The 26839-nt window shown below is 31.4% G+C and overlaps 2 protein-coding genes across 3 annotated transcripts; one reads left to right on the top strand and one right to left on the bottom strand.

Moving 5' to 3' along the window:
- The first annotated feature begins 268 nt into the window (after positions 1 to 268).
- LOC143044193 (uncharacterized) lies at positions 269 to 7901 on the top strand. The gene is made up of 2 exons (XM_076216089.1): positions 269 to 833; positions 7202 to 7901. Exons 1-2 carry the CDS (start codon positions 408 to 410, stop codon positions 7544 to 7546), a joined length of 771 nt encoding a protein of 256 aa, XP_076072204.1. The 5' UTR covers positions 269 to 407; the 3' UTR covers positions 7547 to 7901.
- A 3754-nt stretch (positions 7902 to 11655) lies between these two features.
- LOC143044192 (splicing factor 1-like) lies at positions 11656 to 26356 on the bottom strand. 2 transcript variants are annotated; one of them, XM_076216086.1, is made up of 13 exons: positions 26223 to 26356; positions 24482 to 24682; positions 22360 to 22435; positions 19425 to 19577; positions 17590 to 17710; positions 16908 to 17060; positions 16463 to 16581; positions 15669 to 15773; positions 14908 to 14986; positions 14145 to 14279; positions 13209 to 13533; positions 12581 to 12676; positions 11656 to 12147 (listed from the first exon to the last, which is right to left on the bottom strand). In XM_076216086.1, the coding sequence occupies exons 1-13, from the start codon at positions 26260 to 26262 to the stop codon at positions 11888 to 11890; spliced, it is 1863 nt and encodes a 620-aa protein (XP_076072201.1). In that variant the 5' UTR covers positions 26263 to 26356; the 3' UTR covers positions 11656 to 11887. The 2 variants fall into 2 exon arrangements, with proteins under 2 accessions (XP_076072201.1, XP_076072203.1); XM_076216088.1 differs by having other exon boundaries at positions 13245 to 13533.
- Between the last annotated feature and the right edge of the window lie 483 nt (positions 26357 to 26839).

Below are 26839 nucleotides of genomic sequence, written 5' to 3'. Positions count from 1 at the left end.
TTATTGAAAGATTGCCGAATCTGACATTGTATGACAACAAAATAAGAAGAATACAACGTCGGGGATGACGGGAACAAATTCACAGCATATTAATGGACATTTAAAGATCTTTCATCAGAGTTTCGGATCCGTGACTTCGATCAACTAGACCAGTAGTTGAAAAGATTCATAGGTTTATAGCTAGTTCATGGTTTTGTGGTCATATTGATAAGTTTTAAATCTAACATGTATGTGTCTTACATGGTATAACGTAACAACGTCAATTATACAGACAAAAAACATTATTCTATTGTGAAGTATACCTTATAATGGTATTAATAAGGAGACAAAAGATGTCTGTTAAAGTCGTCTAAGTCTCAAAAGAGGATTAATTTAATTTATTGTATTTTTCGTCTTAAATACTCCAAATGTCGACACAAAAACTGGGATCTGTTACGTTACCGCCAATCAATTCAGTCCGTAATAATGGCGGGACCAGCCCCGGTCTTATGAATGGTGTATTCACAAATAGATCTAATGCACAACAATTACTCTACCGTAGTGTACCAGCTAAGAACTCGGGCGAATCTTTCTCTGATTTGTTAAGTAGTTCATCTATGGGGAAATACGGAAGACAACATTTAGTTTCATCTAATTCTCCAATGGAATACGCCGAACGTTTTAAAGCTCGACCTATGACAAAACCTACACTAGTCGAATTTGCTACAAAGGAACTTGACAAAGTGAAACGAAGTTCTAAATCGATGAGGACGTCGAGGAGACAGATTGAAGGATTCTTTCCACCCATGAAATTACGAAAGAATGGAAAACCGCTCACACCTGATATGATGGATGTAAGTATTTAGAATTATTATTTTCTAAGTCCAAAGTAAGAGTGAAACAAGACAATTCAGTAAACCTTGTACTTTTTGGGTTTATGCAACTCTTAAAAGTAATGTTTTATTCATGGTTTAATTTCGTATTTGTAATATTGACCCAAGAACGATCTCCAGAAAACGTTATTTATAAAAAATTGAAAGGGAAGATTGCTTGGTGAAATAATTAATTTTTTATTGAATGATTGATTGGTGTCAAACGAAAATATTCCATCGAGATTGACAGTTTTGGTTCCCCAGTTATATTCTGAGTTGGTGTTTTCGTGGTGTTGTATACTAAATAGATTGGTTGATTGTTATCAAGTTTCCTTAATGTCCAGTGGCAAATATAACACATAAACAGCTATTGAAAATAAACTGCTGAAGTGAAATGGTATAAAGCACGTTCGTTTCATATTATCCTTTGTGAATGCAAAAATAAAATCAATAAATGAAAATAATATAGGTTTCAATAAAAAGTATAAGTACGACGACGCTTCTTTAGTCACAATATCCTTCTCTTTAATAATTTTAAGGAAGTTTCGTGCAATAATTCACTTTACTAGTGTAAATTCTTATCCAAATAAGACAGACAAAATTCCTATCTATAAGCTGTAATTCTGTTGGTATTTTATGATCAATATTTTATCTTTTATTTATCTTTTAAGTTAAGTTGTCACACAGGGGTTGTTAATCTTTAGTAAATGTATATTTAAAAGTTAAACATATATAGGTAAATACACCAAATAAAGTTAAAATGACGATTCGGTTCACACCATGAGTTTTATATATCAATTCATTCTGAAACCTTAGATCTTGATAACTGTGTTATTAAAATTCTTTTTGGTCACCATATATAATAGATAATAATATATAATGATCGAAGACATAAATATATAGAACTTGACGTGGCAAAACCGTATATTCTGAAAGTTAGCACGATTTAAATAAGGCACAAATTCACAAATGTCCCTTTCCATCGCATGGCTCCAAACGGGGTCAAATACGACTGGCGACCTTGGAGGTTTGGCGGACGACCTTGTGATCTTTAAAATATTCAAAACTGAGATAGAGCTGTATAGTTTGCTTAAAAATTACCTTCATGCTGACATGAAGAAATTTTAAACGTGGTGAACTTGTGACCTAACGAGGTACACTGCTACCCCTCCCCATGTCGGCACTTACATACCAATTATTCTAAGCAAGAAGTATTTGTAAGCTTAAAATAACAAAATTTTACATAAATACCAAACAAACATTCATATAAACCAGCAGTCATTGTCCTTGCTTATTTTAAATTAAACTGTACATGCATGCTGTATTGAACAATATAAAATCATACTAGATCATTTCTGGCGTTTTTTTTAAATTCCAAATAAAACAGATAACACATTTTTGTCATAAAATCTGGTCGTATATAACTGCTTGATATTGAAAGTAAACAACGAAATCTTGCATTTATAAAAAAGAAGATGTGGTATAATTGCCAATGAGACAACTATCCACAAAAGACCAAAATGACACAGACATTAACAACTATAGGTCACCGTACGGCCTTCAACAATGAGCACCCTCAGTATTTGTGAACATCAAGTTTGTTGTGTATTTCTTTAACCTTCCGTCGATGTAAATAAGGATTATTTCAAATCCATTAATTGGATATTAATACTGTACTGTAGACTCATGAGAAACAATGGCATATTTGGCTCAATACAAACAATGGCCTATTTTTCCTCTTAATCTCTTTCAACACTCTTAAGGATTATGTACCCTTGTGTTGATTCAATGCTAAACATGTGGAAATTTTATAGAAAATCCACAGCCTTTATCCTTAAACTATCATATTTGGCAAGTTGATGACTGATAGATATAGGATTATTGCATGCAATGCTAGCATTGATTTCCCTAAAACAAGTTTATTAATATAGTTATTGGTTAAAACAAGTAAAAATATGGACCAAATCAAGTACACCTTTAGGGTGCGCTCGACTTTAGTAGCTCCGAACTAGGTATATTGGAATTTACAGGTTGGTCAGAACTTTTTGTAAAGCATAAACACTAGCACATCATAGAAAAGCATGCCAGTAATCTATGTTTCAAATTTTATAACAAAAATCTCTGTATTAAAGGCTGTGAATTTTCTATAAAAATCTTGGTTTTAATATTTGCCACAAAGTACTCTTTTTCTATTAAATGCAATGAAACAGTAAATAATAATGCTTTGCATCAAGTTTTCCCCTATTATATGTACAAAATGACCTGTCTCTATATTATTCATAATATCTGTAGTTTTGATACAATTGATGGTTGAACAATTCGTACAAAAATGGCTACAGAAGAGGTCATAAACCTTAACAATAAAACATTTTAGAAGGGTTTTACTGTAAAGTGTTGTAAAAAAGTATACTCCCCATGTGGCTTATTCAGAAGATGGTTCATAACATAAAGGTTTGATTATGCCTATTATTAAGTTTATTGGAATTTTAAAAAGTCAGCACTTTACAAAGGTTTTAATGGGTGGCTTTTAATTTAATTTTGTGGACAGATTTTGAAACAGACAATTTACAAGCATTACGATTGGAACTTTGTGTACATCTTTTTTTTTTCTTTATCAAATTCAACCAAATTGATTCAGGGCTGTTATAGAAAAGCGAAAATACTCTAACTTAAGTTTTCACATTGTACTATCATTAAAAATGTATATCCAGCCTGTGAATAACAGATATTAAGGGCGGTCTACATAATTTTGATACAATTGTAATGATTTTTGCTTTCAAATAGTGAATTTTTCTTTCCTCTCCTGATACATATGAATCTGCATTTCTGCGTATGGTTTATCTATATCACAGTTGGTTTGTCATTCAAGTGTACTTGTCTACTAATGAGATTTTCTTTTAGCCAGTAACACCATGCAATATAACAAGGTCAGTGAGAAATTTCCATATCGCAACTATCGATTGATTGACTTACATGTATGTTTGTTTAACGGATCAAACATTTTATGCAAAATTATTAAGGACGGTAATATTTACGTTGCAAGTATTTTTATTCTTTGTTGACCGTGATGCTGATCCATATTACAAGAATTATACACAGCTACTTTTGCATAGGTATTATTTCTGTACTAAAAATATGTAGTACTGGAAATTTACTTTAATATTTAGTACACTGTAAAATTGGTGTTTAGATCCTAAACACAATTCTAAGCACATCTTTTGTGCACTTTTTTTTTACATGTTTAGATCTAAACGTGTCTCAGTACAATGTGTTTAGGATTGTGTTTAGAATCGTGTTTAGTTTAGAAAAATGTGTTTAATTTCTATACACTTTCATTTTTAAACGTGTTTAAATTCACGTCATGTTTAAATATTATGTGCTTACTGAAAAATGTGTTTAGAAATTAAACACAATCCTAAACACGTTTAGATCTAAACATGTATCACAAGTGTTTAAATTCTAAGCACGATTTTTACAGTGTACTACTTCTTTACTTTAAAATTATTGTAATATTTATGTACTTGTATTTTACAGTAGTTTATTTGTATTAAATATTTTGGTACAGAAATAAAACAATATTCCATGTTTGAAAATCATAATTTTAAGAGATTTGAAATAGAAAAACTTTTAAAATGCTGGAAATGTAACGGTAGTAACCAAAAATCTGTAGTACCTAAATTTCAAGTACAAATTAAGTACTGTAAATTACAGGTACCTTAATATTACAATAATTTTAAAGTAACAAAATAGTACTGAATATTAAAAGTAGTTTTCCAGTACTACAGATTTTTAGTACAGAAATAGTACCTATGCAAAAGTGTACCTATTGACATAATGGTAAATAAATTCTAGCACTGACTTTGTAAACAACTATCAATAAAGTGTGCTGCCTACACTCTTGTGAATGTAAGATAAGGAAAAGTCATTTTTCTTACACATATATACATAACAGTGTATATATAAAAAAGAAGATATGGTATGATTGCCAATGAGACAACTCTCCACAAGAGACCAAATAAGACAGAAACTAACAGCTTATATATATAATATAGGTCTTAATTCAACCAAAGGATTCATTTCCAAAAGTATATATTTAAACACAGCGCCGGATACATATTGACCACATCAAAAGACATATGTTGCGCCTAAATCATATCAAGTTTTGTCTTATTTAAAAAAAAAAATGTCATTATTTCCATCGTTGGTGTTCCTTTTTTCTTTTATTTCGTTTTGAGTGTTTAAATATCCTGTATCCTTATTAGTCAGACAGCTAGTTAAAAATACATTTCCTATATTCAAAATATTTTTTTGAACGTAATAAAAATCATGTTAGGAATTTATATAACATAAAGTTATATAAATTCCTAATATGAGTTTTATTACCTAAAAAAATGTTTTCCAATTTATTGTTTTCAGATATGCATTACCGCTGCATGTCATAAATTCGGCGTTGTACTAAGCTTGTGAATCTGCGCAATTTCAAAGGAGATTTCTTTTTCATAAATTACAAACAGTCCAAGGTCATATAACATTCGACTTTATGTATAGAACAAATTATGTAAAAATTATACAGGGCCTTTGACTTCTACTTCATAATATATAATCTCAGTTTTCAAGTATTTATATAAAACCATTAGGTTTTAAACTTTGTATAATAAAAGTTTAAACAGTAAGGGGTGTTTATCAATGTTTGTATTGACACAAACATGGAAGATGCTTTCGCTCGATGTTTAAACATTCTAACTTAATAGCTTTGACATAAATGCGTTTAAGTATTATCAGCTTACAATAAGTTCTGCTGTGATATTGTACTTGAACAAAAGTCGTGTCGAGTCTATATTATACAGGGTCATGGGATAGAAACTTGAAACGTTTGGATTCAATCAAAACACTTTGCGTTTAAAAATACGATTGAAAGTTAATTTTGTAATAATAAATCAAAATTTAGTACTGATGAACTCATTCTCACGTTCAGATTGATTTGTGATTTACAGGTAAACTATATTTGGACCCCAGAATATATTTTCAAAAGCATACTCCAAAAATATTGTGATTTTTCCAACTTTACTGACGCACTAAACTGTTACAATGAAAATTATTTTCATTTTGGTGTACGAGCACTGAAGCACTAAACTATTACAATGAAAATTATTTTCATTTTGGTGTACGAACACTGAAATTACCAATAGTGACTGTCCTTTATATTGACCGAATGAATAACCAGAGATTTTTACCCTGTCGAAACACCCAGTTTACTCAGTTTGGAGTGGATGTCATTCCCTCAGATTTTTTTTCCTTCTGCCGTTTGAATTTTCAGAATGGATTAAAGAGTTTTTAACAGCGGTTAATAACTGCATGATGCTTCTTATATATATACGTTTCCCATATATCATTCAAAAACGGATAGAGGCTCATATACTTTACATTTGGTGAAAAAGTGACGAAAAAACACTCGGTTTTTAAAATATAGAAAAACATTGAATTTTCAATTGAACTTTCAAACACAACGTTAACATGCACTCGAGACCGCATAGAAAACAACCAGGTCAATCACATATAGACATTATGAATGAAGGAAGATTCCTCCTATAAATTTGATGTTCCACGTCTTGAATAAACGACTACAGACAATATATCTATACTGCAGAGGTGGGTTTAGGGGTTAGGGGCTGATTTGTGGGGAATGTTTTGTTGATTATATAGGGAATAACTGGAACATGACTGGAGCAGGCCCCCTTTCTGAGTCAGTCAGTGGGCTGCCCTATTATGAATTTTTCTGGATCCGCCACTTAACTTATAATGCAAATTGTGAAATATTATTTCATTGTAGATTGCATAATACGAGTGAGAATAAAATATCGTTCTTAATTCACTCTATTTTTTTTGGCTTATTATTAGAGCGCCAATTCCCCCCCCCCCCCCCCCCATAGTGTGTTCCCTCTTATTGATATTATCCGAAGTGCGCTAAATATCTTATTTTGATAACCAAACATGTCATGTCATTTTGTCCTATTGCAGTAATTGCTGTTTGTATTTATGAAAACCAATCGCGTCCCTAAGTTGTCAGACTTTTTACTGTATATATATTTATTTAATAGGTATGCTTCATCACAGTTTATGGGCAAATTCAGTAAAGTTTGGTCTGTGAATTTCATTTAGTAGAAGAAGAAACGATTTCAAATAAATCATAAAAGATTTGTGACATACTAAAAGTAATATATATAATAAAGTAAAACATTAGTAAAAAAAAAAACAATATGTTTATAGTATAAATCATATTTGAATTTAAGTTTTTTTTTTTTATTGTTTGCACGTTTTATTTCTGAAATCATAAATCTTATCTATTGTAGACTCAAATGGCAACAAAAATGGAACTTGCGCCTACAGCGTATTCAGACATTAGATCAAAATCTGAGAGAGGATTTATGGCTCATTCTCCATTCATACGGAGAACTCCAGACTCATTCCGGACAATGCACACATTCCCAGAAAACAATATAGTCTATCCCAGTGTTATTTCTGAACAGGATGGCGAATACGACGATCTAAGTATGTTACCACCGCCTAAAAAAATTCTACCTAAACGAGAACTCCCGTGGGTGTTCCGATATAAGGTAAAAAGAAACATGAACGAACTCGCCAAGATAATGGCTAGCAAACCCCCATCAATACCAACAACGGAGTCTCCTTCTTGAAACGAAACGTCTTTAATATTCGAAGTATAAACTAAACTTAGTGCTAATTATTGCATTAAGATTAACAGATTATTTCAGATGAGCGGTTTTGTTATAATCGCTTAATCATCGTTGGAATATAATTGTTTACAAAAATTGAGTATACAATTATAATCCAATTACATCTAACAGTCTATGATCTATACCACATTGTGCTTTAATATATAATAATACCAGAAAGATCTTGTCATATGACGGAATTACACCTTTGTTGTTATAGATTATTATAGCTCAAAAGCATGTATTTATTAATTGTTCTTTACATATAAAAGGATTTATCTATAAGTTGTTTATTAAATATTTTTGTATTGAATTATCGACTGTATATGGCAACAAATACATTTAATTATTAATTACTGAGAGGCATAACCAAACAGAAATGACGATAGGTCTTCAAACCTATTGGGACACTAAAAATTAAACAGATTGTCAGGGACAATTAAAAATATAACCTCACCCAAATTTTGTTGTTTTTATTTATTCATTTATCTTCGATTGAGAATGAGCCATTCTTTAAAAGATGGATATTCATTCAAGAAAAAATAGACGAATAAGTTAGCACTTGCAGATCATCATACGACCTTGACTAATGAGGAAAAAACCACATACCGCAGTGCTTACTTAACCTTCCGGAGCTGTTTTATTGTAATGTAAAATATTAGCTTTACAGCAAAGTTCGCCCAGAATCTTTTTGACAAAAGTACATCTGTCTAAGTTAAAGTACATGTTATTTACATAATTGTCAATTTGGCAACATATATAAGATCCAAATAGAACGATTTCAAGCAGATGTGTATGTATATATAAAAAAGAAGATGTGGTATGATTGCCAATGAGACAACTATCCACAAAAGACCAAAATGACACAGACATTAACAACTATAGGTCACCGTACGGCCTTCAACAATGAGCAAAGCCCATACCGTGTCGTTTTGAAATCAAAGTAGCTCTCCCGTAAAATGTTAAAAAACAGTCATCCAAAAATGAAACAGTAATTCCATATGTATATACAGTTCATCACAGGCTGTGTGAGGGAAGGAGACCAAGGAGACATCACATGTCATATATCGAGTGAAAAACAAACATGTCCAAAAAGAAAACAACAAATAATAACAATAAAGTCGTTAAAATAATGTATACATGTATATTAATAGTTCTAGTTCAGCGGCCGATATTTGACATATAAGAAAGGAGTATTTTGAGATTGCCGTTTATAAATGACTATGATACATAAATAAACGAAGGACTACTAGCAATAACTGGCATGCCAGCGCCAGACCTCAATTAAACTGATTGAAAGATTATCTCTTCATCATATGAAAATCAAGTTTAGTATCATACCATCATCCAATATGTTACAAGTCCATGGAAGTTGAACATTTGGACTGTCAATGGAAAATAGTGTATGTTGAAATTTATGAACTCCGTTCAACCAATGGGGCCTTTCGTATAAGGACGATATGGGATTAACTAAACGGGACATCAGTTAAATTCAGGGTGTGTTTGCATGGTTATATTGCTTCTTTCTTTTTTCAAATGTTGCTCGTTATATATACCGAGCATATGTTTTCTTACCTATGGATACGTGATTTTTTTCTACATCACATTAACTCATTACTATCAATAATCGACATAATTCATGCTGGTCAAGTTCAGATTAACCCTACCAGGACAACATTAAACCTTTCAATAATTACATGCACCAAAAATATTATTCCTATTATTTATAGACACTGACTAAACAACGAAAGCTCGACACTGCACTGACCGCTGATCATTGAACCATAAAAATGGGGTCATGGTCATTTGATAACTGCTAGATGGACATGTACAACTTACTGTCAATCTATACATTGTATGACTATAGATATTTAAAAAAACAAGACTTGACCAGAAAAACTAAACTTTGACATATGACCATGAAAATGAGGTCATGGTCATATGAACCCAGCTATTTAGAAATGTACATCTAACATTCACACCTTACACCAAATATAGTTGAATTTCAGATAGGGATAAAACTACGGAAATTTATTAATTTGATACCTAATAAACCATGAAAATGAGATGAAGGTAAGAGAACCCAAGCAATCATTCCATACACCACATAAAATAAACCATTATCGTATAGTATCTCAGAATAATCAATTTGAATTTCTCATTTATTTCAACCTTGATCACCGATCTATGAAATGAGGTTGAGGTCAGGTCAACCCTCTAACAGGAATGCAAACCTTTCAATGATTTCATTGACCAAATAGTAGTAACCTTTTACTCACAATAAATGAGAAAATCTATAATCGCTGAAATATGAAAATGAGGTAGAGGACAATGGTCGTATGACAAACGAAAACTTCATAGAATAAGGCATAGGCAAGATAAGAAGCATTCACGTCCTCCTACCTGCTGAAATATAAAGCTTTACAAAAATAATTCACACTGTCAGACTGTAGTCCATGCCTCAGATAAAACCAGCTTTGTATTTACATTGTATCATAGATCTAATTTATTCATTCAGTGTATGTTCACTTGTGTTAATATGTCTTTTGATTGAGTTAAGCAATTTATTTAAATATTTTATAGTGTCTTTCTATGTTGTGATGTTACACTATTGTTGTAGATAAGGGTGAAAGTTTGGTAACATTACGTTTAAACCCAATTGTTCGCACTTGTTCTATGTCAGGAATCTAATGTTCCTCAGAGTTCAGTATTTTTGTGATTTTACTTTTGACCTATAATGGTTTACTTTTACAAATTGTGACTTGGATGGAGAGTTCTCATTGGTACTCATACCACATCTTCTTATATCCATCTACTAACTCTATAAAATGGCTATTGTTTTTTTGTTAATTTTCCATTGAGTCTGGTGTTGATGGCAGATTTTAATAAGACTTTCTCTTTTAATATATTGCCAATCTGTCAAGACTTAAGTTGATTTAGATCTTGACAGATGTTGTTGGTCCATACATGTCTCTACACATTTTTTTTCTGGTTTTATTGTGATTTCTGGTTTTTGTCATCTTGCAATTAAACCCACATCTCTTCATTCATACTACTGTAAATTCAGAAATTATTGCGAGGTTTTTATTATTGCAAAAAATGCACAGGGTTATAATCGCAATAATTTAATCTCGCATTTTGATTTTTTTTTATAAATTAAAAGATTTTTCTCAATATCGCAAAAATTAAAATCACATTTAGTCTAAAATGAAATAAGAATGCAATTATAAATGCACACAATAATTTCTGAATTTACAGTATCATAATCATAGATAGTAAAATTCACATCATTGCACTTTAACAATAGCAGGAACTTTTTGTACTGAAAATAATGAAAATTGGATTGTAACATTTAAAAGGGCAGTATTAAACCCTTTTTTATTAGCATTGTGTATCAATAATAATTCCATAAAATATTTCACAGAATTTTCAAAACTCAGTTTTTAGTTTTGAATGTCTGTTATACTGTATTATATACGTGTGGTTGAAGTTTACTTCCATTCATAATCTGATGTTCAGTATTGTTTGTTGATGTGGTCCATAGGTATTTGTCGTTTCTCGTTTTTTATATATTAGATTAGACACATCATTTTTCGGACCCTTTATAGCATGCTGTTGGATGTGAGCCAAGGCTTTGTGTTGAAGACTTTGACCTATAATGGTTTACTTTTACAAATTGTGACTTGGATGGAGAGTTGTCTCCTTGGCACCTATGCCACATCTTGTTATATTTATATAAAACTTAGACAACAACTAAAATTATGACAAAATTAATGATTTAATTGAAATTGACATATATCCATCTGATTGTTTCAGATAGCAATTTTTACACAGATCTGACTGGCATGATATAAACAGATGTCAAATTTCAAATCAGAAGAAATAAATCTGGAATTCAGAAATTACCCACGATCCTTCTGCTTATAGCAAAACTAGATCTATGGTCCATCCACCAGTACCACAGGAAAATATAATGTCTATCCATCACTAGAACCATTTTTATATAGGCGCCTACAATCTGTCAACTACTAATATTACCTGTTACAAATCCTCCCTTTATCCTTTTCTTATAGAAAATAAGTGACTTGATTAATTTTCTACTAAAAATCATTAATTAGTATCGTGTTAAAATGAGAAACTAGTCAATTCTACATATATAATATATTGTAAAAGAATATCTTGTTCCAATAAAATGACGGTCAATTCCAGATTTATTTCTGTAGCCACTGAATGCAGTAAAATCAGCATGAATTTCATGTACAAATGTCTTAAAACAAATCAGCCCAGCACAATGTTTATCTGTCAGTTAGGTGGCGGTGGTGGTGGCTGGGCTAACATATTATATCCTCCTGGTGGTGGTGGGGGTGGGGCCATGTGATTGTATCCTTGCTGACTACTGGGAGGGGGTGGGGGAGGAGGCAACTGATTCTGCATTTGTTGTTGATGTCCATGGTGTGGGGGATGCTGTTGCCATGGAGACATGTTAGATGGTGGCGGAGGTGGTTGCCATGGCATTTGGCCCGTTGTTGATGTCACTGGAGGCGGAGGAGGAACTCCTTGTACTGAAAAAATATAAGAAATGATTTAAATATTTGTCATTCTAGTTTCTATGATTATATGATTATATGGTTTGCCTTGTACCCCAAATAAACCTTATGTAGTCACTCAAACAGTATTCAAAGCAAAATTTTAACTAAAATTAATGAATTTTCATATTACAAGTACCTGCCACATGTGGAGCAGGATCTGCTTACCCTCACAGAGCACTCAAGACCATTCCTTATTTTTTGGTGGAGTTCTAATCTTTAGTTTTCTATGTTGTGCTTTGTAAACTATTATTTGTCTTTTCTTGTCATGTCATTGTCTTTTTTTTTTGACATGGGTTTGAATATCTCTTTAGATATCGTTGGCCCCTTTTTCACAGTGAATGAACGCAGTCCATTGTGAATCCAATCCACTTTTGAAGTTCCAGTATTTGCAGAAAATTATATGTACCTGGTGGCTGTTGCATCCATGGCTGTGATTGCTGAGGATGACCACTTGGAGGAGGAGTGGGAGGAGCTGACATCAATGCAGGACGAGGCTGCATATCTGAAATCAAAACCCTCATTAGTAAAGCATGTACATTTAAATAACCAATTCACTAGAATAAAATCTTCAATAATAACCATCCTGAGACATATGCATCTTTTAATACCAAGTATATTTTGCTATTTTCCTTTCAATCATGTTCCTACATCTGAACATTTGAAAGAAATTTCAAGATTCTAACAGTTATCTCCCTTTGAACAATGAACATCCTATTTTTTGCCATTCTAACATTCAACAAATGTACCAAATTTATATTGTGTCTTGCATTCCCTATTTTCATATGTGTATTCAATGTATCTTTCCTTTCCCTTATGTTTGATGTTTGTTCCTGGAATAAATTACAGTTTGAGCTTATTTTATTCAAGCAATGAGTCTTTAAACAAAACATGCATCTGGCTTACTCAGTAATCCGTCCACGACAAGTTTATTTTGATTATTATTTGATGCCACCCAAAAGATTTCATCCACTTTAAATACCATTAAATAATTTTCCCCTGATTGTATGGGGTGGTTACATATACAACAAACATACTTTGTGGCTCTGACCATGTCCTCTGATTCCACTTACTTTGTGGTGCTGACAATAGTGGCTGTTGCCACTTACTCTGTGGTGCTGAAGATACCGGCTGTTGCCAGTGTCTCATCATTGGACCAGCTTGTGATGACATCACTGAGCTTGGTGGTGGTACTGGAGCCGGTACCATTGATGAGGGTACAGAAGATGGGGGTGGTACAGGCTGTACGTTGTAGCTGTTAGGGGGCTGATTTGGCTGCTGACCACCAAGGTTGGTTATATTGACCACTTGTGGGGGAGGAATGTTTCTTTGTTGATGAGGCTGCCATGGTGGATTCAAAGACTAAAAATAAAAGAAAAGACATCAAACTGATTGTATATATTCAAAAATAAAATGTGATGCATTGTAGAAAGCTAATTTTGTTCAAGGTGTTGTCTGACACAGCTTTAAACCATAGCCACTCAATAAATTGAAAGATTGAAAGTGCATGATGAATAAAACCAGCTTTTCTCACTGTATTAAAGTGTTTCAAATAACAAATAAAAGTTGTTCAAATTCATATGCGAGATGGAAATATTTTGCTCTTCAACAATGGCCCTGCAGTCAAATAACTACTTGTACTACTGTATAGCGGGTCATTTTCGCGGAATGTAAATATTAACTTTTGCGGATAAAACGAAATCGCCACAATAAATTCTGCCAATTTAAAAGAGCTAATGCAAAGATATCGATAAAAGTGTTGAATCCACCAAAATAATAACCGCCAAAATATTTCGTACACCGTATTCAATGAAAATTGCAAAATTTTACACCCGCGAAAATAACCCGCTATACGGTATTATAATAGGAATTTCCCAATGTCAAATTGTGGGAAATAATTATCATTATTGCAGCCTGTATGCTTGATAAGACAAAACATAGTACATGTACGTCTACCCTACAGATAAACTTACCATTGGGTTAGGAGGAGGTTGTGTTATTGGTAACCTAAACTGTTGTGATGGAGGACGATTGTGCTGATTTGAAGGTAACAGTGGTTTAGGTGATGACGTTGGTCCTTCTCCTAACTCTGCCATCAACGACATGTACTGAAAACAACAAATATTTATATAATTCATAATTCAAAACATGTTCTTTAGCTATGCAATCCTTTCAAAACAACAATTTTGGAAGATTTGTTTCTTTTGAACTGTTTCTGGTGTTTTACCATAAGTATTTTGAAGCCTTAGACTCCTATATATTCCAGATGGTGCTGGTATATCTGAACATGTTTACATGTTGCTATCTCTACTTTTGTGACTATATTTTTTATTAAAAAAAATGTCTCCTTTTACTAGAATTGAAAACTTTTCTTTTTGTCAATTGGTGATTAATGGTCACAAATACATGGGATGTGAACCAGAGCCTGTTAAAAATTTGTGAGCATTAAATAATTGATAGTGGCATATATTCAACATTAATTATTAACAAAATAATTGATCATAAACTAACTCTCAGATGGTCAACAGTAGAAGTGATGAAAGACACCATCAAAAGTAGCTGTTTAAATATATCATATTTTATTAGAAGCATATCTTAGGCCTATTTTTGTGAAAGAGTCCTTTATATCAATCAAAGCAAAGCACATGTAGGCTGAAGCCTAAGACAGCAAAAAAATACAAAAAACAGACAAGTTTTTTTTTTTATCATTGTGTAATCTATCAAATTTGTTCCTACCTCACTGTCCATTTTAGCTCTATCAGCCATTGAATTCTGGTGTGCTGGCATACTGAAATTCTTAAGAGTATCTCCTGGCCTGAAAAAGAAATAAGTCTCAAAGTTTAATATTTGAACACATGGCAGAAAATCTACACCTCTTTCGTTGGATTTTCAGGAAGTTGAAAAAAGATGAGCAGTGAAATTTTTTTTTTCTTATTACCAACGCCCATTGATCTACATCCATGCCCAATTTCACACATCAAAATCATAATGATAGATGTCCGTTTGAAAGATATTTCATTTATATAATTTTTTTTTTTCACAAAGCAGATCTATATTATTATTAAAGAATATAATAACAAAACATGTGCTCAAGAGTTGAATACTTATTTTCTATGAATTTGACCTGAATATGTCAGTTACGATGTTGCCAAAAATCCAATTGTCAATAGAGGATTTGACTCTCGCAAATAAAATAAAACGAATAATTGATTTCGCTAAATCCAAACTTGCCTGATATAACTTTTAAATCACAGCTCTGTAAATCTAATGCAATACTAGTTTAATGTTGAAAATAAAACATTGGCTTATACTGGTGGTATTGATTGCTATTGCCCAACCACTAATACTGTCCAGCATGCAATTAACAGATGATATCAACCAATCAAAACTAGTGTTCCATATCAAATTATTTCATAGAATAAGGAAGTATAATTTAAACACTTCTCAACAACACACTATTATCAACCTTATAGCCATGTTAAGCTTTTAATGCTTACCTTTTAGATTTACAATCCTGTGACAAATGTCCTGCTCCACCACACACAGTACACAGGATATTGTTCGTGATGATAGTGGAGGCTTCCTGTAGCTGTTTCAGTTTACTGAAAAATAAATTAAATTCTATATTGAAACATAATAACTTCATAGGCTTAAAAAAATATTCCACATACCTCTAAATATTATAATAACCAGTCATTGATTGTTGATATGTTATGTCACTTTCAGCATACACAGATTTTATCATTGCAGCCATTTTTCATTGGTGGAAGATGCCAGAGAAAATGGAAAGACCAAAGACACATAACAGGATATCTAAATGCAACATTCTCAGTGAACAATTCAAAACTTTTGTGAGTAAGGAGACTTCTTAAATTCACTGGCAACTTGAAATCAGACAAACAGTCTAAACTTGTTATTTTATGTAGAGTTATTTCCCTTAGACCAAACCAATAGCATGTTCTGAGAACTTGTGAATGGCAAATACACATCGATAGATAGTTGGGTCTATAACATATCAATCATCAAATGACCAATTAATGCAAAAAAATCTTTAAATACAAGACTTTTATTTCATTATTACCATGCCTTGTATATTATAATGTTTTCTGTAAATTCAGGATGTATAAATTTGATTATTTGAAACATTTGGCTTAAACATTTTTAGTTTCAGTAATACACATCAGAATGCACAGATTTATGTTGTTTGGTTGCTGTTTTAATTGTTATGATTTCACTCTCTCCTAAATTTCACATGACTGCTTATTTTAACAAATGTTAGTTAAATACATACGCTAATCCATCGTTTTCTCTCAGTGTACCATTCAGTAAAGCCAGTTCTCTCAGCTGTTGTCGTCTTAAATCATTCTGTCCTTCAGGAACTTCAATGCCCTGGCTTATTATTTCTTTTATCTGTAAAATTTAGTATTTTGAATGCAAGAAAGAATATAAAAACAAATTATGCTCAATAATTGTTTTTAATGATTGAATAAAAATAACTTTTGTTAGTAAAAATGTACTTATTCAACAATTTACAGCAATATATTATCACTTTTTAGCAAAATTTACATGTATATGACAGGTCCTAATCTTTAAGATTTAAAAAAAATCAAAAAAAATCAAAAAAAATCACATAAAATAAATTTTCCCAAGTTAAACCATAATTGTTTTACTGCATGAGTTGCTTTTTAAGAATACAGAAATGTAGTAAGATTTCCAATGAGACAAATATCTTCTACCTTTTCTACAGCTTTGTTGACATTTTCTGGATTATTAGCTGTGACATAGGCATGGAGTGGTTCATCTTCTCCTGGTAATGGTTGTCCATCTTTCCTTCCTATCTTCCCTTCCTTCACTGATCCTTTCCCTCGGATAATTATCTTGGCACCAGTCTGAAGAGAAAAAAGTATGTTTTTTACATTACACACTGATTGAATAAAATATTGCTCTTGCTTGTGATTTTTTTTTATTGAAAATCAATTACTGTGGATTCATTATTTATACAATACCAATTTTCATGGATTTTATGGAAACACATGAACCATAAATTTAAATGAATGTATAATTTTACCTTAATCATTGTTCATCAAGATAAATAAATGAATCCACAGTAATGTTTTATAAATGAAACTTTAAAGAAAATAAATATATTATTGTCATAAACAGACATTAAGCTGAGCATGTGCAGAATTATGCCAGGATAATCAAAATTTTTAAACAAAAGCTTTAATGTGTAATTTAGTGATGTTTATTTCCTAAGTACTAAGATTAATTGACGTTTATACAATATTCCTCCAAACTCTCTACTTTTTCAGAATTTTTTTACATGGGTCAAATCAACAAAGGTACAAATTTACTCCTTTCTCTTATTTTTTTATGTGTATTTTCAATAGGGTGATATCATAGAATATATAAACTTACATCTTTTTCTAAATTTTTAAGAGTATTTCCCCTTGGACCAATAAGAAGTCCTACAAAATTAATTTCTGGGTGTTCATCCTGTGGGATCATGACTTTGTCACTCACTCGTATAATGGGAGGTCTGAAATAAATAAGGACAGGATTATATTCTACAATCTTATAAATACAAATTTATGAATACATTTTCACTCAATTTTTTTCAAAATATGTTTTTTGTTGAATTTCATTCTTTATTGAAAAATAACAGTAAACCTTTTCAGGTTACAACTTACAAGAAACAAATGGGTAAAAAAAATACTGGTATACATAATAAAATTATTATATTCATGTAAAGTATGTAATTATTATTTTCAAGATCTCCCGGTCTCTGACAGTCTACTTTGTTCAATACAATTTTTCATCTAATTGAAACTTTATAAATAGTAAAATATATATCCATAACCATATTTCACTGTTCAAAGTTAGTATTGTACATACTAACATACTAAGATAAATAAATGGTTAGGACATAGTCATATGTGTTTGATATAACTTCTTACTGTATTAGTATTACTATAACTACCAGCTTACATGATTCAGAGACTACAAAGGGTTCAGAGCACTGCTGCGCGAGTGGTTACAAGAAAAAAGAAATACGAACACATTACTTCGACACTTGAGTCTCTTCACTGGCTGCCTGTGCAATACAGGGTGCAATACAAAATATTATTATATGTATTCAAGTCCGTGAAACATGAAGCGCCATTATATCTTGGTGAACTTGTAAATTTATACACGCCATCAAGATCATTAAGGTCTGAAAACAACTTAACACTCGTAACTCCTATTGTGCGAACCAAAACCTACGGCAATAGAAGATTTGATCAAGCAGCGGCCATCCTTTGGAATGCATTACCAAAAAAACTTCAAAATGCAAAGTCAGTGCCTGTATTCAAAAAGAACTTAAAAACTCACTTTTTTCGACAAGCATTTTTAATCCCTTAAATTCGTTTCTGTGATACATTGTGCCATAGACGTTAGCCTGCTTTTGATTTATCGAACCTTTCTTTTAACTGGAGATATGTTTCATTTATAATATGTACATTGTATGTTTTTAGTAGCACACATATTTTTTCATTTCAGTAATTATATTTTTACATGGTAATATTCCTTTTTCATCTTTTGAATACGTTTTCAAATTTTTAACTTATATTTGATAATTTTTAATTGCAATCTTATTTTAGACTTTTTTGGCTATTTTATTTTACCAGCTTTATTCAGTATAATTTTATTTTGATTCATTGATATATATATTCCACTTTTTTGTAAAAATTTCCACATTATTAATCCTTTTATCTAGAAAAGTTTTAACACTTAAATATTTATTTTGTGTGTTCATGTTCTATATTTTTATCACTGTCTGTGTGTATATTTCGTTTAACATGTGATGTAAAGCGCTTTGAGTAATATTGTTTTAGATTTAGCGCTATAGAAAAATTGTAATAATAATAATAATAATAATAACTTTCATAGCCTTTTTAGATGTATAATAAAATCTGTTTTCAATTCATCAAATATACAAGACTTTTGTATATCTTTTTCAGTAAATTGCTGGAATTTACTCACAACTGTTCCCCTGTCCTCTTTCTACCTAATATGAATATCACTAGTAGTTCTTACTTGTAATATGCTGTTCCAGATGCCCTCCCTTTACCAAATATGCCTATCCTTAAATCTCACTTGTAATCTGCTGTTCCCCTGCCCTCCCTCTACCTAATAATCTTGTCCCTAATTCTCACTTGTAACCAGCTGGTACTGCTCTCCCACTACCTAACATGCTTATCCTTAATTCTTACTTGTAATCTGCTGGAGGTTTATAATCAGGGTTACTATTCATGGCGTCTTGAACCAGTTTGTGTCTTTCTTCCTCCAACTTCTTCCTAGTTCTGTATTCTCTTGTATTGAGACGCTTGCCTTCATTGTTGTAAATAGGTTCTGGTGAGGGAGATCTGTGGAATATCAAATAAAACACCATTGTGATATCATGAAACAATGTGAAACCATGTTATACCACCACCATTTGGACTCTATGTGTGTGCAACATTTATCAAAGACCAAGAAAGGTTTCAAACTTAGAAAAGTTTGTATATCAAACAGAACATTTCTCAAAGATCTGGAAAGATTTTTAACTTAAATATTTTTTTAATTCAATTTAACTGTTCTTAGACCTGGCATGGAAGGTTTAAAAAAAAGTTTCATTTATTTATACATGTCATCAAATATCCTGAATTTCAACAAAAAGCCAGTTTCTAAGGAATGGGATTATAGAATTTATCAATTGAAAATTTTTACCTTAATATGGAATTTTAAATGTGAATGATTAAGAGAAATATTTCTTCGTGTATTTGTAAATAAAAAACACAAGTTTGACATTCATACTTTACATTGAAAAGGCTGCAAGCCAGATGTTTCAAATGTATTTTTGTTATCTGATGTAAATATCTTACATGTACATTAACATTTAAATTAAATAATAAAACTAGATGAATATTTTCCCTACATATAATGACCTAAAACACAGACAGGACGTCTAAGAAAGATAGTATGTTTAAACTTGCATACATTTAAGTGGCCAGTGGCAGTTCATGATAGTGTATCATGAAAGCTTAAAAAGACAAAAATATGTGTGTCACTAAATGGTTGGTGTGATAACTTGGTTTCATATCAAAATTGATTAAGTTATGTAAATCAGCAGTTGTCATATATGTCTTATCTGCCTAAAGTTGTTCATAAAACAGGAACCTTCCACCTATTCCACAGTATATCTCAAATGACTCAACCCTCTAAAGAATATAAACAACTTGACCATGTTGACCAGGACTTGATGATAAGACTTCAGCCCTTTTAAGGTTATGTACAGCTGGGTCAACTGCCTTATGTAAGATAGAAGTAAATAAGACTTTTTCTATGACAATTTGTAAAGAACAGTTCTATAGTTTCTTATAATTTTGTAACTAGATGAATATTTCCCCTTATATTCTGAATCAACAAACAGACTCTCAATTTCTTGTAACCAGAAATTAAACTAATTTACTACCTAACATATTGTGTTGGTTTGAAATAAACACCAACAGATACAACACTAGTTCAGTATCTTGACATTTGTCTTGTTTTTTTTTTTTCCTGTACCCCTTATTACTTGGATATACATAGTTATATGTAATTTCTTAGATAGTACCTAGAGTAACCTGACCCAAGATTAATTATGGTGTAAAACAAAATAACAGAATAACAGCAGTTTTGAAGTTGACAGAAATTAAGTATCTCAGCTAGTCCTGTCAGACTCAAAACGATACTTTCTGCCCTTGACTTTAAAACAACCATCATTCTGTATATTTCAACCAATACTTTAAAATCAACATGTTGTCTAATACACATCACAATTATTACTGAATCTTTTCTGAAAGAGAACTCTCATTACTGGAGTCAACCTAATCAAACTATTATTAACTCATTAGACAAAAAGATCACAAAATTTAAAATACTGGTAAATAGAGAATTAAAATGGATTATACCAACTTCTGAAACGAATTTCAATATATTATGGAAAAAGATAAGAGTATTAATGCTGAAATTTTGAGGAATGGATTAGCACTACAAATAACTTTTAATATAATTGTATTATAAATGAATTAGTCATAAAAATACACAACAATTTTTCTGAAATTAATGTGTCTCATTATAAAATTGTATATTACTGAGGTCTGAAATTAAGGGTCTCTTTAAACTGATGGGAACAAGATGTGCTTCTCAGCAGCTCAACTGAAAGGGCGAAATTTATTATTTGACAATAAAAATGATTAACAAAGAAACTTTGATTAGAAAAAACCAAATAAAATAAATTATCATATATGAGCAAAAATAGCTTGTACGTTACCTGTATACTTCAAGTTTTAAAGAACTGCCAGTTTTCATATTGAAGCTCCAAAATGACTTTAAATTTTATTTTTTTTGCAATTTTCTTCAAGAGATTTTTATTATCTTCACACAAACAGTGAAATACTGAACAAAAATGATTAAAAGTAGCAATATGTTTAATAATGTCACAGAAACTCAACATATTTCAAATAATTTGTTCCCCCAATTCTTATTTTAATTGCTTAAAGCTAACACTTTTACTATTTTTCTGTGAAAATTTATACAATAGTCATTTTAGAGCTACATGTACATGGGAACACATAGGAGACCCCTTTTTTACCCGTAACGAATTGCTATGGGCAGTTCTATAAAAAAACATTGATGGGACCAAGAGAAGGAAACTTGTATTTATCATTATGTGTTGGTGTGAATTATTATGTTGAACATGTTTAAAATGTAAGCAGGTCTATAAAATTGCTTCTATTGGTGGTTCCTCTTTTTTCAAAGTACCTTTCTCCAGAAACTGTGCATGTTTAATGGAACTGCCCTATTAAAAAATTTGTGAATAATTTGTTTTTTATTGAAAGATTTTTGTATGCAGCAGCAGCAAACAAATACAATTAAAAAAACAAATATCACAATACTTTTTTTCAACAGAATGTATAAAAAAAATAATTTGTAATTTGAAAGTATTCTTTGCTTCTGTAATTGTTATGTTGACAAGGTGATTATCCCTGATCAGACCCCCCTCAAACCACATGCAAATTAGCTTTCTACTACTGGCAGTTCTTTATAAAGGCATAACAGCACCAAGCTTGAGGCTACCAGTGGGAAAATCCTGTGTCAAAATCATCAATATTACAGAAATCAAACCTGGATTCTGGGTTGGGTGGTATGCCAAGATCTCCCGTTCTCAGTCTACGACTAATCTCCTCAATTTGTAGTTGCACTGTAAAGTAACAGTAGTCATTATCATACAGTAATATTAATATTCAGGTTATTATAAATAAAATACCCAAACTTTGAGAAGATAAATCATTCAAGCAACAGAAGTACAGAAATTCAGTTTTAATAATCTTTTCAACAATAAAGTCACTAAGAAATTTGTACTTTTGTTAATAAGAATGATTCATCCAACAAAAAGCAGAAATTGTTTTAAAATGAAAAAGTTCAGTTAATAAAACACTGTTCTTTTCCATTAGATACTTATCTGATTGTTAGGGATTTACCATACCGACAAATGCTGATATTTTATTGATATAAAATAACAACAAAAAGAAACAGCATGTAAATTCCGTAGGAGGTGGGGCATTTTGGACTGAGTTACTGAGTAGCAGTTTTAGCCACCATATGCCTACACAAACAGAAAGTGAGTTGGAAAGCAAAATCATTTTGTAGCGTTGAAGAAAAATGTTTTTGAAGCTTTAACTTTTCTCAGAAAATATTTCTTCAAAGTACCATTTTTAAAGGTTGCTATATCAAATTTTAAATGAAAGGCATGATTGAAGTTCTTTTTGCTAAATACTGGCAGATGGTTCAGTGCTTTGATGGTTGAAGTTTCCTCGACATAAGTCGTCTGTCCTGATCAGGATAATTAGACTAAATCACAAAAACAAATTTACATCATTAGACAAATAAACAATAACCATTTTTTTTTTCTCATTGGAGGTTTGTCATTCAAGTTCATTCTATGAACTCTTACAAGCGTTTTTTTTTGTACTGGAAATTTCAATTAAGTTATTGATAGATATCAAAAAACTTGTTTATTAAAGTGTTGTTTGATTGCAAGTATTCAACCAAGAGCTTTGTCCACCTTTGAAACCTTCCTGCAGTTCAAAAAAAGCACATTTGAGCTTCTTTTCGATCGATTTTTGTTTGTTTTCAAAGAAATGCAGTCTTGTGTTTCCATGTTCCTAGTTATCAGTTTTTTAATTGTGTTTCTTAGTTTTACAAAATTACATGGTCTTGATACATGTAGGTAAAGAGAGGTTTGTGCCTGTAACTAGTCAGGACAGAGAGTAGCAAGAACATTCTTTTTCTCAGAGTTTGTCTGTCATACTTTAACAAATTTATCTAAAGTTTTCAGGTTTTGCAGTTGTTTCCTTGGTTTATTTTCATACAATTCTATGATGTTAAAACTTTTCATGTATTTGAAATAACGATGTATCTCTATATATCTTGCATCTAAATTTCTGAGACATTTTTACAAAATTTTCAAATAAATACTGTTTACCATGTATAACCATGATTACTATTTTTAATAAATCCAGAAAAATGCACAACCTAAAATTGTCAAAATTGAAAAAATGAAGGACAAAAAGAAAGAAAGAGTACAGTCTCAGCATCAGTGCTTTCCTTGTCAGCCAGATGTGATCCATTTTCTCTAAAATTTAAAAGAAAAAAATAATACATTATTACATCAACAAAATATAAATCTTTTAAACTCCCTGATCATGATATGTCCACACAAGGACTGATGAGTAATTGTTATCAACACTTCATCATTGTGTACATCTCACATTCATGATAAACATGTATAGATATGTATTAGTTGTGATATCTTGATGTGATATCAAACTAGTCTAACATTGGTTAATTAATAATATCAAAGCAAATAAATCACAAACTAGTAGGATTATTGAAACCAAAAAACATTTAATTATAATAATTTTCTAAGTTTTTACTGTATTTAATTACCAACTCACATCAGTAGTACCTGAAACAAACTTCTAATAAAAAGTTATCTTCATAGCTAGCTGTAGCACTGTAAATGTCTGGATAGCAAGCTGAAAATAAACATGTACATACAAAGCTCCTGTATCTATATAAATTTCAAAAGGAAAAGTATCATAATTCTTCTTTTTGGTTCTTATAATTCTGCAAAAGAATAAGCTGAAAATTTAAGAATTAAGCACATGTAAAGACATATAATAAACATTGTATTTATCATGTTTATAGAATAGGAATTTTTTTGGGGGAAAGATTGTACACTTACTCAAGTACTGATTTTCTTGATCTGCTGAAAGCCCTGTTGGAATGACTGTCGGTAACCCTGGTATAACTGTCTTCTCCATCTCTGAATCTTGTGCCCAACGACTCTTTCTTTTCTTCTTTTTATCACTTCCTTCTGTTTGTCCTGGACCAGGTGAACCAGAGGAACCTGACCCCCATGACTGTTGTCCAGCTGATGTAAAATCTGCAATCAAATTAATGTAAAAGTTACTTTCATGACTTTGGATCAAGCAAACATTTTTTGACAATATCATACTGCTAATTCTAACTATGTAATATACAATGATATATATAACAAGTTTCAACTTTATAGAAAACAATGGAATCAAAACATAACAAAATTGAGAACTAAGGTTAATTTCTAGAAGTCAATGCACGTTTGGTACCTTGATCAATATTAAGGTATGGTGCAGTCCACTGTATTCGTACACCTAAAATTATGATTTTTCTTTATTTAACTATCACATGATATTGTGTGAACAAATTCATAACATACTTTAATTTCATTAAAAAACAACTGCATGTATGTTTCACCCTTAAGATTTTGTGTAATATGTGTCCAAACTTAGGGAAACTCTTGTTTTGAGAGTTCTTCAAATGTCGGGTATTTTAGTGCATATCTTATAAAAATAGCTCGTTTTACATCAAGATAAGATTTTGTACCACAAAATATAGCTGGATTTGCACTCAACAGACTGCCATGGATGGATTGTAAAATCTATTTAAATCTGATATAAATTTGTCTTCAATAGAACAAATTTTATCTGATGATATAACTTTTTTAATGGAAATTGGCTAGATATGGTTAACCACTGCATTGCAGTTTAATTTCAGTAATATATATTTACTCTAGAACTTATTTATTTTAATCTTTTCTATCCCTTCAGAAGACTAAAACAATTTCAAGAAAGATTCTTTTGTATTACATTGCAGATATGACGAAATGAGGTAATGCACGAGACTCACGCTTAACTTTTGAGTCCATAAGCCAGACCTAATTTTTTTGAAAATTTTAGTTGGATTCTGTTGGTTTGTAAAGAAGAATTTTACAAGCCAATGACGTAAGACTTGTGGTTTAGCAAGAAGACTGGCACTATATATCACTGGCCGCATGGACACTAGGAACTTCACTATATATGCCATAACTTCAGGTATCAGGACCGTTTGGCTTAATAACATGTTCGCCCTGGGTCGGTTCACCCATAGAGTCCGTTTGCCTTATAAAAAAATATTAATATTCACATAGGCGGATTTAGGGGGGGGGCCCAGGGGTAAAAGGTAGGTCAGTAGTGGTTTTACTTTTTGCGATTTATGAAAGGAATGTGAAAAACTAGATCTCGAGTGAATGCGATTGATAGTTAAGATGATTTTTACCGATAACCGCTACGAATTTCAGCTGACAGCGACTATAGTATGGAAAATTTTTACAGGGAATGTTTGATTTAGCAATGCCCAACACATTTCATGTGCACAGCTAGTCCAAATAATTATGACATCTTGAAAGGCCATGTTTAATAAGAAGCTGATTTAAAATTTGTTTTATTGGGGCATAGATCCTGAAACTTTCTAATTTAAAATTTCCAAAGGCAAAGGTCTGATTTCTGGGAAAATGTGAAAATTTGGAAATGAGTAGTGAGAGTCAAGGTTAGATAAATTGGACATATAGGCTATGAAACTTTTAAACTGATAAAAATATGGAATGTTTAGCTTTGAAATATGCTCACTATTTCCGTAATCATACGATCTTTTGGTTGACTGAAACATTTTTGGTCCGGCAAACAAAACAATGTCGTGTAACAAAATGGCGTAATCAAAGTAATGCAAACGTTCCTGTGATAACGACGTCCAAGAACCAAAATAGACACCAACTGAAGATAGACAATAACGTACAAAAAATAATGGTATGAACTAAAAGGTGGAGTCGAGTGGAGGCAAGGAGTGAAAACATGGAGTTAGGAAATAGAGTGCAGTGAAGTTGTGGGTACAAAAGTTTTAAAATTAAACCAATTTATTAGATATTTTAGAATAAATGTTTCAACAGCGTCCATGAATATTATACCAATATAATTCACCTTGGATGAGTCATGGGCATTTTAAGGGTTATATTTCGGCCAAACAATATTAAAAAAAACCATGATTAATGTTAAATGATTGATTTTTATAATTTAGGAGGGGGTCTTTCAGCAATTTTACTTTAGTTAACAACATTCTGGTGTAATTCATTTTACTTGCAAAGCAAAGTTAAAATTATAAACTACTAGTATTTTAAAAAAAAACAAGCATCAATAGAACAGTCTTTTGCAAGAAAAACGACACTTGGCTTCTTAATGTTTCAACTGAA

This window comes from Mytilus galloprovincialis, chromosome 9 (genome assembly GCF_965363235.1).
Source record: "Mytilus galloprovincialis chromosome 9, xbMytGall1.hap1.1, whole genome shotgun sequence".
NCBI lineage: Eukaryota > Metazoa > Mollusca > Bivalvia > Mytilida > Mytilidae > Mytilus > Mytilus galloprovincialis.
The sequence above is the reverse complement of the archived record's forward strand: the minus strand, read 5'-3'. Positions and strand labels throughout refer to the sequence as shown.

Coding starts and splice junctions, on each gene's coding strand:
- LOC143044192 (XM_076216086.1), bottom strand. CDS start 26,262: ATGTTTCAGTCAACCAAAAGATCGTATGATTACGGAAATA. Junction 14,987..15,668: donor CAGGATTGTAAATCTAAAAG/GTAAGCATTAAA, acceptor TTTCTTTTTCAG/GCCAGGAGATACTCTTAAGA. Junction 12,148..12,580: donor ATGGATGCAACAGCCACCAG/GTACATATAATT, acceptor ATATTTTTTCAG/TACAAGGAGTTCCTCCTCCG.
- LOC143044193 (XM_076216089.1), top strand. CDS start 408: ATGTCGACACAAAAACTGGGATCTGTTACGTTACCGCCAATCAATTCA. Junction 834..7,201: donor TCACACCTGATATGATGGAT/GTAAGTATTTAG, acceptor TATCTATTGTAG/ACTCAAATGGCAACAAAAAT.